The sequence below is a fragment of the Camelus ferus genome, unplaced genomic scaffold (genome assembly GCF_009834535.1).
Source record: "Camelus ferus isolate YT-003-E unplaced genomic scaffold, BCGSAC_Cfer_1.0 contig322, whole genome shotgun sequence".
In the NCBI taxonomy this organism is placed as follows: domain Eukaryota; kingdom Metazoa; phylum Chordata; class Mammalia; order Artiodactyla; family Camelidae; genus Camelus; species Camelus ferus.
This window is the reverse complement of record NW_022588593.1, coordinates 1,435,483-1,448,293: the sequence shown is the minus strand read 5'-3', so window position 1 is coordinate 1,448,293 and position 12,811 is coordinate 1,435,483. Positions and strand designations below refer to the sequence as shown.

At 34.5% G+C, this 12,811-nt stretch overlaps 1 protein-coding gene across 2 annotated transcripts in view; it reads right to left on the bottom strand.

Moving 5' to 3' along the window:
- The window catches only part of LOC102506314 (ephrin type-A receptor 7), an 86,682-nt gene that overhangs the window by 17,432 nt on the left and 56,439 nt on the right, over positions 1-12,811 (bottom strand). Inside the window, exons 4-6 of one of the 2 annotated variants that reach the window (XM_032476294.1) lie at positions 11,373-11,528; positions 10,179-10,514; positions 2,746-4,713 (exon numbers count right to left, since the gene is read on the bottom strand). In XM_032476294.1, coding sequence (XP_032332185.1) covers positions 4,673-4,713; positions 10,179-10,514; positions 11,373-11,528 — 533 coding nt within the window. In that variant the 3' untranslated portion in view covers positions 2,746-4,672. Of the gene's footprint in view, positions 1-2,745; positions 4,714-10,178; positions 10,515-11,372; positions 11,529-12,811 lie in introns of those variants that run through there. The other variant, XM_032476293.1, reaches the window with a different exon arrangement.

Sequence of the window (12,811 nt, the reverse complement as noted above, 5' to 3'; positions counted from 1 at the left end):
AGTTTTTTTAATTGAGGTATAATTGACACACAACATTATATTAGTTTCATTGAATGTTTATCAGCAGCAGCAGCAGCAGCAGCATCGCCACCATCAATTCACATGACATGCACGTGTCTGTATCTGAACAATGTATGAGGTTACCATCCCCTGGCTTTTCATTCTCTGAAATTCAGCTTATTGATTTATTGCTCTTAAACATATTTTATTTTCCCCTGAAACTGTGCCTGTCTTCACAATGCTATTCTTTTAATAACACTTTAGGAAAATATTTACGATAGTTTGGTCTATGAGAACTAAGCAAACAACTCACAGATCAAAACCTTTTTGTACTGTGCAACACCAAGTAAATCAGGTAACCAGTTTTGGTCAATTAAGGATCAACCAAAAATCACTTCTTAATTCAATTCACATGGAAAATCTTTCACAAATGTGTTAGTTTGTATTCTTAGCAGAGTAATCTTACTATATGGCATACATTTTGCTGTTTTATTATTTATGATCGTGTAATACCTCCAGAAAGAGAGATGGAATTCAATATGTATTGACCCAGGATTGTGCTCTGAAAAAATTTTGCATATTTTACATCAGTCCCTGCTGTTAACTTGCTTTTTGTATCTTTTTCTCCCTAAAAGTAAAGAGCAGGTGGTCTGGTTAGCCAAATTTCAGTTAAAACAGATTTTCTGTATCTCACTTGAACAAACTTCTTCACTTTAAAAGTAAAGTAGCTATTTCTCTATAAATAATATTCTAGTGGATACATTTTCAATTCACTAAAATTTCTACTCTATAAACTGACAGTAGAAAAATGAAGGATCTCTTATTAAGGGCAACACATATAATAAGAATTACTTTACATAATTCTATCATTAGGGACTATTCCAGGATAATGATTCTAACAGGCACTCATATATTTTTTGAAGAGCCTGTTTAGAGGAAGCTTAAATTTAACAAGTTACAAATTTAAATATCCAAAACATAGAGTTATAAAAATTTTTTTCACTAGAAAATCCTGAAACAGCACTCACTTCTTAATCATGTAGAAATTGCTAGTTTAAAATTGCCAAGAATCTGACAGACTTGCTCAAGCTTGAAAATTCAGGGACAAAACTTATAACTTATTTTGTACTGAATGTTCTGCTACCGTCAATGTAGCACCTTCTATAATTTATGAGATAATGAATTGTCTCTATTTAAAAGAACTGTCTTGAATGTCAAACAGCAAAATATTACTATTGGTCTTTCTGGCACGTACTCATGCATTGCACTAAAAAAGTTTAACACTTTTTGAGGGGGAGAAATCATAGAAATGCAGACAATGTCTACAATTCCTACCCCTTAATCCATCCACAAAAAAAGTCATGCCTTAGCTGTCCTCATGTATATGGAAAATAAATAATTTCCTTCAAATTAATATAATGGAATTAAATTATCTCAGGGATGAATATTTACATTAGTCTGCTCAGGCTGCTATAATAAAATACCACAGACTAGGAATCTTAAAAAATAGAAATTAATTTTCTCACAGTTCTAGAAGCTGGAAGTCCCAGATCATGGTCCAGCACGGTTCAGATTCTGATGAGGCCTCTCTTCCTGGCTTGTAGACGGCCACCTTCTCATTATGCCCTGGTGTGAGTGTTCCTCAGTGCATGTGGGTGGAGAAAGAGCAAGCTCTCTGGTGTTTCTTCCTACAAGGACACTAATCCTGTAGGATCAAGGCCCCAATCTTATGATCTCATTTAACTTTAATTACCTCCGTATAATTCCTATCTTCAAATATCACACTGGGGGTTAGAGTGTCAACATATGAATTTGGGGAAAGACACAATTCAGTCCATAGCAGTATTATTAGTTCGTTACTGCAAAAATTAACTCTTCCCCAGGTACTTAAATATTATTATCCACAAAATAGCAATTCTGAGATCAAAGAATTTAAGAAAAGATTAAGATATATTAAATCAAAAATACGAGAGCTTACTTAAAACACCTTACACTGTTTCTTGTGCAGATCAACTTAACCTAACCCCAACAGAAGCATAAATAGTTCATTACAAATATTTATATAATCAGAAAAGGGTGAATCTAACAACTCACAAAAATACTGAGCTTGGGGAACACGAAAGTGGGACGAAGATGAAGGTTTGGGGTGAGAACACAGGTGCTTACAGGCCTTTCCTTACATATATTTTAATCCAGAAAATCATAGAACAGCTATGTGCTATAGTCTTAGCAGTTACAGAACTATAAAAAGGAAAAACATATTAAAATAAGTTATGAAAAGCTGGTAGCATGTGCTTAAAATAGTAGTCCCAAGCACTAAGGAAAAATATCTCAAATCTTGGTCTTTGTTTGTGGTTCTACTACATTCAACGACATATAAAAAGAGAGAAGTTCATTCTATTTTCAGCAGGTTTTCAAACTATAAAGAATTATAAAAGTTTTCAAAATTAAATATTATTTGTATCTTAATATTTTATAATAGGATTATTTTAAGTTTTTGTTCTAAATCTCTCCTTAAATACAAAGTTATAGATGAAAATTGATTTTAAGATTTTAAACGTATCTATAGCTTCAAGACCAAATCACAAAATTTTTGTAGTTCAAATCATTATCTCTTATATCCATCACATAATTTAAATAAAATTATACTGAAAGTGAATTAAACTAACCCTTTATTAATCTTGATAAGCTCAGAAAGTGTCTTTACATTACAATAAATAATGAATTTCTGAATTTAATTCAACAAATTTACTAAGCATGTACCCTGGGCCCAATATGTCAATAGGGGCTAGAGAATTAAGACCAAAGATGCCACTGTTTCTTTACGCTGAATTCTAACAAGAAAAACAACATCTCACAGATGACATGTGAAAAATATTATAAGAAAATGCATGAGACACTATAAGATCACATCACAAAAAGACATAATTTTCTCCTAAATTTCCATTGTAAGTTTGATTTGTGAAGATATGTGTAAGCACATGGGTCTTTACATGTAAAGTGATCAGCACACACTAAGTAGTCAATAAGTAATCAATAATACTAGTTGTCAGTATTAATACCACATGGTCGCATTTCCCATAATGAAAATTGCATTAAAATGGCATCCAAAAAAACTTCCTTTATATATATGTTTTAATTACTGATATCCACTGAAGAAAAACTGTAAATGTATCTGCACATATATTTTTAAATTAATGGAGTTGCAAAACTACTTAAACATTAAAGAATTAAATCTCACTAACATAGTCTAACACGCCTACTTGGTAAGCAAAGCATATACATTTCAAAAATGTCATGCTCTCCAGTATAAACTGGCATGACTGAATCCTGCTATGCCATTCAGATACATCAGGTTTACAAAATAACTAGAAACATAACAGAAATGCACATTTTGAATGGTTTACTGTTCAAGGAATCTCATTCAGTTGATTTTTCTGTTCCAGATTGCATAAGTGCGTATATGTATATATTTTTTAACAATATTAACACTACTTCTACAGAATTTTTTTTGTCATTGTTGGGTTTTTTTTTTCCACATTTATATCTTGTTTCACCTTAGGGAGATTCCTGCATATGATACTACTTGATATAATCAGTAAATACTCTCAAACAAAAAAATTTATTTTTTTAACATTATGTTTCCTTAAATTATAAATCAAGCACATAAATTCCAAAGAAATCTCGGAATATATAAACTTACATGGAATTAGTTCATTTTACTTACAGGACACATAACTTGATGGCATACTATTTTAAATCATTGAAAAGAGATGATCTGAGGTAATTTATGAGAAAAATAGTCAGTTGAGTCACATTAATAAACGTGAGTGAAGATATTTCTGACAAATACAGGAAATGACTTTTAGTACTGTCTCATTTTTGTATAATTTTGCTTATATGGAATGTTATATTATAAAAGTCTATGATCATATTTCATTTGGAACAACATATATCACTGGAACATTATGTAAACATTACAAATCTAAGTATAGGGTATACTGAAGCAAATTTTAATTTTTAACAGAGAAATAAAATCCGGGCATTTGAAAATATAAGGGAAATCAGTCAAATTAAGATATGAAGAAGTGTTTTTGAGGTTTCTTAAAGAAGGACAATAAAATCATAGCCAGAAGGCACATACTATAGTTACCAATGCTCTCGCCCAGGGAGTATACTTGCTATTAATATCCTCAGGAAATAAAACTTAGTAGGTCCCCTTTTCATTGGAGAGTAATTTATCACCAGACCATTGAGTCAATCTGCAAGTTCCCATGTAAAGGACCGTGGAGCTAAATTCTTTAAGATAGCAGTCCATGATAAGATTACATAACACTTAATAATTCTGAGGTAAGCAGTGTACTTGACTGCAATAACCTGGGTCATCACTATATAATGTATCTGTGACCTTGGTAAGTCACACACTCTAAGTTTCAACTTTTTACTTGTAAATGGTATTGATACTTGTTTTACCAACTTCACAAATTTACTTCAAGTGTTAACGACACATCTGTGAGTAAGTGTTCTATAAACCATCACCCACATAAAACAAAATTGATGATGAGAGAAAGAAAATAGTTCTTTTTGACAGTGTTCCCATAAGGTATCTTTGTGGAGAAATTAAGATGTCTCCACATCATAATGGCAGCTTTGCTGATTCTTTCTCATATTTTCAGAAAATGTCTTCTGTTTTCCTGTGTACAGGAATCAAGGCTAAGCAGGAGAATTAAAAAAACAAAAAACAAAAAAACAAAGAGCTACATGTAATACACGAAATGTTCTGTGGAAGATACACATAAGTTTAAAATGTAAACCAGGATCAGTTCTGTAACTTTCCTGTTCAAAAACATCCAATTTCCACCCTCCCCCATTAAAAAGATCTTTTTTTCCCTAAAAATAAACTTTCACATTAGCTTTTCCCACAAATCTTTATTCTTCCAGTTCATACCACTTATTCTCTAAGCACACTCTGAACTTTGCCCCTGGTAGTCTTTGGCATGATTTAATCCCCTGTAATGGATGTCATCATGACCGCCCCCATTCCTCTTGGTGAAGGACTGAAAACTTATTTACTGAGGTCTGAGATAGCTGCTGGGAAGCAGACCTCAGTTCCCTGCCTCCCTGTAGAACCTCCCTGTCTGAAAAATGGCTCCTTGCTCCTTCCTAGAGAGGCCTGCAGCCAATGTCTAAACAACAAAGAGGTATTGCTCAGAACAATCTGAAGGTCCCGTACAGATGGAGTGCTCCCCGTGGAGGTGGCCGGGGATTCCAGTGAGACCACATCATGGCTCAGCTTCCCCTTTGCTCAGTCCTGCTCCCTTCCCTTCTCTTCAGATGGTGCTGATCCCAAGTACATGCCCTAATACAACCTCTCCACGTAATCTCCATCTCAGTGTCTGCTTCCTGTGGATCCCAATTTAGGAAATCATATCCTCTTCCAAGAGGTTACAGTTTTCTTCCCTAATTCCTTCCTAGTGCTTTCCAGAGCATCAGTTATCAATCCCATTAAAAATGGTATTATCTGTACACATATGACTCAGTTACCAATAATCTGCAGTTAACCTTGCACTGCGCAATGTATAGTGTATTGTATTATGACATTGTCCATTTAATTATCGACATAAATGGGCTCTTAGAGGTCTTCTGTCTCAGACCTCTCCATTACTTACGAGGACTACCTGAGTCCAAAGGCACTAAGTGACTCAACTCTGACACTCTTTTCAGGTACATATTACATTTAAAAAGTACCATTAATACACTAAGTGTTCAATAACTAGTAACTCTTATTATTACTTCTATTATTATAAATGCTGTAGTATTATAACACACTTATAAATTCAAAAAAAATATAATTGGCATTAAACCAAAAGCTCTGTTTTTTTTTTAAATAATATGAGGCATCAAGTAGTATATTACCATTTCAGAAGAAAATTTAAGTTCAAAGAGGTGAAATAACTTGTCTAAAATTAAGTAATCATGTCATCCACTATCAAATCCTGTGCCTTTTCTATCACATCTGAATGTTTTCATTTCTGTAAAATCAAAATTTAACTTTCCTCCTGTGTGACGACTTTCCTGATTGGAATTAATTGCACAACATTAGGAACACAGAAAGAACTGTGTTAGATGGTAAAGACACAAACATAACATAATAACTGACCTGAAGAATAACTGCTAAGTCTCTTAAGTCTCTTTGGGGAAAGACCACATATTATAATTTATATAATGTGTTCTAACGAAGTTAAAAATGACCTAATTGTTTAAATGATCCCACAGCGAATGAAGATATTCCAGAAAGAGCCAGTAACTTTAGGGCAACCTGTTGTTATTAACTTTTCTGCAGACCATTTTGGTGTGTTAATGCACTGGATCTGTGGGAGGAATGCAGTGGCAGCTACAAGGTTTGCATGGGGTCTTCTTGGAGGCTGATAATACGACCTGCTCATCCTCCTTCGGCAAAACCGTGTCCACCCTGAAGTTCTAGACTGACATCTTTTTTCACAGACAGAATGAATCATTCCTTCTTTGGGGTTTCTGTATTTTGTTCCCAATGCTATTCTATAGCATGCATCACATTGCGTTCACTGTGTTCAAGGGCCCCCGCATTAGTTGTATCACTAAATATCTATCTGCTGCTCTATGGGCTCCCCACGAGGACAGGACCATATACTGTCTTCCCATCCTCAGCATCCTGCCCAGTGCTCGACAAAACACACTACTCAGCACAGTTGGCTGAGTCGATGTTTTCAAAAGTAGCATTCAAACAGTTACCTCTCCAGAACACTTGTGTAGTTATTAAGACCATAGCTGTTTCAGAGAGCCTTCCAGTGTAAGGAAGCATGAGGATCATAATGCCACAAATCAAGTGAATGCTTTCCCCCTCATTTATACAGTTTTTCTAATACCTCCAATATACATAAGTTTGATCTGTGTGACCTCACTCTTAGTAGGTCAATATAATTCCTAACAAAACAACACAGAAAGAATGTATTTCAGACAGCTTGTGTAGGTCATAGTTTCCTGGTAAGTCAACACTAAAACTATCTAAATATGAATGTCACATATTATGGTCCTCTGTACACTTTGCATCTGAAAGCTAATTATTGGTTGAAATAAGAACCTCAGTCTTAAGATATCTTGTGACTAGATAGTAGTCACATTTTATACAAAATAAATTTTTCCTTCCTTCAATGTTGTAACATATAATTGCCAATTCTGGTCCTCGATTATCCCTCCTCCCCCACATTGCAATAGAAAAAGATTCTAGTACGTTTGCCTTGACAAGTTCACAAAAAGTTACATCAAAAGAGGATCAATCAGCGTTCATTATGCTATTTACTGCAATGACATTTTTATGGCAATAAAGAGTTTTTAAGTTTTCTCTAACATCATCTCATGTAACAAGACAATACAGTAAGGTAGATATTATTTTATCTCCATTTTACTTATGGAGAACTTTAGTGATCCACCTAACAGCGTGTGCCTCTTAAGTGACAAAGCAGGGGCTGGGGTACACGTCCTTTAACCCCAATAACCCTACTCCTACCCTGAGGAACGACAAGGCATCTTCAGTGTACTTCCACTTCCACAAATACTGTTATGAGGGGGTGGGGGATCCTGAGCTCCAGACTCCACAGTTATTAGAAAAGGAACTATAAAGTGCACACACTACCTTTCAAACACTGTCTGGTTATTTTCCATCCTTACTCTCCCTCCTTGCTCAGACACATGCAGATTCTACTGATAAATCTTTTTTATACTAGACATCAGTAGATTGCTGATGAGGGAGATAACTGACCAGAGATCCAGATTTAAATTCATTATTGAAGTGACTGCAGTATACGATAGGTGGGAGGTGCTGCTGTTTGGTAAACACAGAGTGAGAAATTTAAGGATCACTGCAGGTTCCCATGGATAGTCATAAACATGGACAAAGTTTCAAATCATCACCTCCATTAGAAAAAGCAAAAACATTGGTGATGGGGGGAAGTGGGTACAAATCTAAGAGAACTATAGACACCAACATATTCTGTTAAAAATAAATTAAAACATTTAAAATTACTGCAGTTTGTTGCCTTATTAATGTACTTCCTTTTGAAAGCAAAAAAAACTAACAGTTTATATTCATGGGGTTTTTAGCATTTGAGATGCAGTACAGACTAAGTAATTGTGAATTAATATTTTAATATAAAGTGCAAACCTAGTTTGCTTTTTAACTTTATTCTATTTATTCTTTAAAAAAAAGTTAATAGCTTTATTGAAGTATAATTTCCATACCATAAAGTCTACTCATTTTAGGTGCACAATATATGAGTTTTCAGTATGTTTACAGAGTTGTGCAACTACCACAATCTAATTTTTGTACATCTGAATTACCTCCCCAGAAAAACAAACAAACCTAGTTTGCCCTTAACTAGAAGAGAATCAAGGGACAAAGCCGTCTTACCTAACTACTGTGAGAGGGTTGATTCAGAAATTTAAGGAAAATCTATGACCCATTTAGGCTGTGTAGTATTAACTTGAAAAATTAAACAACAGACGTTTAAAGAGCAAGAAAACAGATCCCCAGAGTGGTCTATCTGGCAAACTCTATTTGCGGTATCAGTTCAGTGTCTTTAGGTTGTATTCAAAAATAAATAAAAATATTCCTTCTTAAATTTGATATCAGCAGGAATAAAGAAATTATTCTAGCTCTGCAGACCTAAGAGCTTTTATTAATGCTTCCAAAGATAGCTCTAAGCGTCACCCTCACGAACCAAAAATGTTTCAAACCCACTCACTGTAACTTAGGATGATAAATTTCAATATAAAGCAACACAAGTAAAAATATCTACTGACAACAGCATTTCAAAAGAATGGTAAATAGGGTAAAGGTAAATAAAGTGAATCAGTCCAAATATCAGTTAAATCAGTTACTTCTTCTGTCCAATTTTTGAAGATTTAAAAGTCTCTATGCTGTTTTACCTCCAGACTTCAGCTTTTCCATGAGAGATCTGATTTGCAATAGCCTTTTAAATAAACATCAAAATGAAACCTTTAGAAAAGACATCCACTAATCTGTTCAACATGGTAAGCATGAGAATATATGCATCGGTTTCATTGTGCAGATATAATTTAAATAGGAAACATTCTATTGAAGTTGGCATAGATACAAAGAACAGATTACTCTATGTCCAGGAATTTGGGATACAACTGATTGCTGACAGCTAGCCAGAGGTCAAGAAGACCCTGCTATACATCTATTACGATGCTCACACAATTCAGCACTCCAGTGCAGGTCCAATTTTATTAATGACAATGACACAGCACTTGGCTACATTAACTGCACAGCATCTTCCTTCAGTGGCAAGAATTTTCAAAAGTTTGAGAAAACCCTCAATTTCTCAAACCGCCCTCAGTAAATAAGATTTTTCTGAAGGGTGAGAAATTCTCCAATTTCTGAAACTTCCTTCCCAATTTGTATTTTCCAAAACCTACTTACCACAGCAACCAACCAAGTCGGGCATCTTAAACACCAATAAAAAATAAGCAAGAACTGCTTTTAGGCTGACCTACAAGTTCACAATCATCATGATTATTACATTTCTTAATTCGTTTATCTTGAAAACCTCATGAGGTCTCCCAAGTACTTATTCCAATATTCTAGACATTCATACGATCACAAAGCTAGAGCTGAACGTGAAATTCCCACGTGCAAATTTTAAGGCAGACTTGTCATATACTACAAATATCACATTGTGCGTGGCAACAAATTAGTTAACACTATGTGAGACACTGAAGCCAACCCTTTCATTACTTCTAATTATGTAGATTTTGATCATAAGCAACATCCCACACAAAAAGGTAAAAGTGCAAGAAATACCCTACATCTTATTTTTCCAATAATTGCCCTCTCTTCCTCTAGATCTTAAGAGAGCTGCTTGTCTTAGAGCAGTCTTAACTGGCTTACAATTTATCCTCTTTTATTTCTACTGCCAGATCTCTGGAGGAGATGTTAATGAGTCCAGTAATGGTTTAACAGGCAACAGAAGAAATAACAAAGAAAAGTTAAAGGTGTGAATTATCAACAAGCTGCAATAACCAAGTTCTGCCTAGCCGAGCTGACCAAATATTTGAGTGAGACACCTCACTCACGTAGTCACATTTTTCACTTAGCGAAGACAAACACAAAAACATACCTGCTTGACCTGTGGTGACGCTGACAGCCGCAAAGAGCCTCTGGGACCGGCTTAAGTCAGAAACTCCATTTACAGCTTCAACTTCAAAAGTATAATTAGCGTGGGCCAGCAGGTCCATGACAGTGACATAGTTATCCTCTAATCCAGTCTGCTGGGGCATGTAGCCAATGTTACTCCCACAGGGAACGCACTCGCCCTGCTCCCAGCTGCATCGCTTACACAAGATTCTGTAGGTTACATCGTTTCTTCCCCCATTGTCTGCGGGAGGACTCCATTCCAAGCTCACTGTGGTTTGGTTGATGTTGAAGATGAGGTTCTGCGGTGCAGATGGAGGCCCTTGAGAAATCAAAAAATGAATAAACAAATAAACAAAAATCGATCACAAAAACAAACAAAACCATGAACAAAAGGATCCGTGTGGGGCAATAAGCTAGTGGCTCAATTACCATATGGAAAATTAGCTGAAATGCTTTCTTTCACATAAATATTTCATTCCACTTCCTAGAGAGACTGTATAAAAGCCTTCTTGAATTCTCTTGGCAAGAGGCTTTATTTATTTTCCATTTAATACATCAAAATGAAAACAGGATAACAACTGTCTTTGTACTTTTGCCATGGTCTTTAGCTATTTTTCTTCCAAGCAATTAAAAAAGAACAGTTAATGCACCTAGAAAAACAGTTGTGCAGTTGTTTAAAAATAGTTTTCCTTTTAACCATATAATAGAGAATACATCTATTCATCCTTAATGTGTTCAAGAATGATTTATAGTAATGTCTGGAATTGGCTTTGGATTGAGTCTCTCAAACATTCATTAATTGAAGCAACAAGATGTGAGATTTGCTCTATTTAGTGATGGAATTTTAATTCAGAAACCATTACTTTTTAATCACACTTCATATCCATGTAAGGCTCAAATAACTTTTACATTTTATTTATGATTCCTATTAGATACATTTGAAAAATATTGTTAAAATGCATCTTGATTTTGCAGACATGAAGATTACACTGATGATGGTGAAAGATGTGTCTACTTTATATTACCAGTTACCTTTATCAGTTCATGGGAAGTTTTAAAATATTTTAAAATAAGAATGTGTTCATACATTTAATGCCTATCTCAAAGATGTCACAATAGTAAAAGCAGATGGAGGGGATTTGAAAAGTCCTTCCTTATTTTACAGTTGTGGACTTACTTGTGCACGCCACATACGGTGGGTCCGCTGGAGCCCTGTAATACCCATCCTCACAGTCACACCTTGCGGAGCCTTCTTTATCAGAAAAACTGTGAGTTGGACAACGAGAGCACTGAAGATCTTGAGAGGAAGATTTGTAGAACCCACGGCCACAGGCTGGGAACACAAAAGGAGGTGAAAATAGAAACATGAGAACCAAGAGATCTTTTTCTGAATTTTAGTAATGTTTAGCAAAGAATAAAATATGAAATTTGATTTGTGAAACACATGCTCTTTATGATAAAATTCTGTTTAGTGAATATCAGTAACTCAATTTTATAATACTACACTTTAAAACAATAAAAACCAAATAATCCAGCAAACTTGCACCTGCAGCTGGCATCAGTCCAAAGTCTAGAGCCCAAAACTAAACACAAGCATAATTTACTTAGACCAAAATCTCAGGATATCTAATTCAGGATAACTTTGATTTCAATAGTAATTAACTTGCTTGTTGATTCACATTAACACACTTCAAAGTTATGTTTTCTTAATTTAATATAGCTGTAAATTAACTTCTTACATGTTAATTTGGTTCATTTTGAAAATATTAAATAATTTTATTTCCTGACTAGACATAATAGTTATGTAAAAATCTGCATCTGGAAATGATAGAAATGTATCCCCCTCCGGTTTTCAGGAAACTTTAAGAGACAGTTTCAACCAATTTAAGTTGTAAGGAAGGTTGCTTTCCACTAAGTGAACTTCCTTGTGACTAAAAATAATGAAATCCTATGAATAGGAGAAACCTACTCAACCAGAAATAAGGAGAAAGCCACCAACTGCAAAGAGATGATGACGGATTCTCCTACTAGGCCAGGTTAAGACAGTCACACGAACGCAGAAACTGCTCTCAGCAATGAACAGACAGGCAGAGAACATCTCTCTCACCTCCCAGTAAAGCTGATCTTACTTAGAGCTTAGAGCCTACTTGTTATTAAATCAAGTAACGTGGAACCATTTACTATCCCTAGACATTTTACATATTTATCTTCAATTAAAAGTTGGCAGATTAAATTTTCATTATTTCAACAATTTTTAACTGATCGATGGTACTGTACATTGAATATATTAAATAAATACAATTTACCCTTCATATCCATATTTATTAAATGAATATATATTTGAGTTTCAGTGACCTTCAAACTTAATAGAAATTAATTATAAAGAAAAATTAGTAAGTATTTAAAATAAATTGTTATAACTTTTAATGTACTATATTCAAGTTTATTTAATGTTCCCAACTTGGGCATTATTCCAGAGCATAATCACATTTTCACTCTTGGGTGGGAACAAAATCCTATCTTAACCACATGATATATTCTCCGGAAAAAAGTCAAGGCATTCTGTACTTTTGTTCACATGCTGAATATTTAATACAAAATTTGGTACAATTGAGA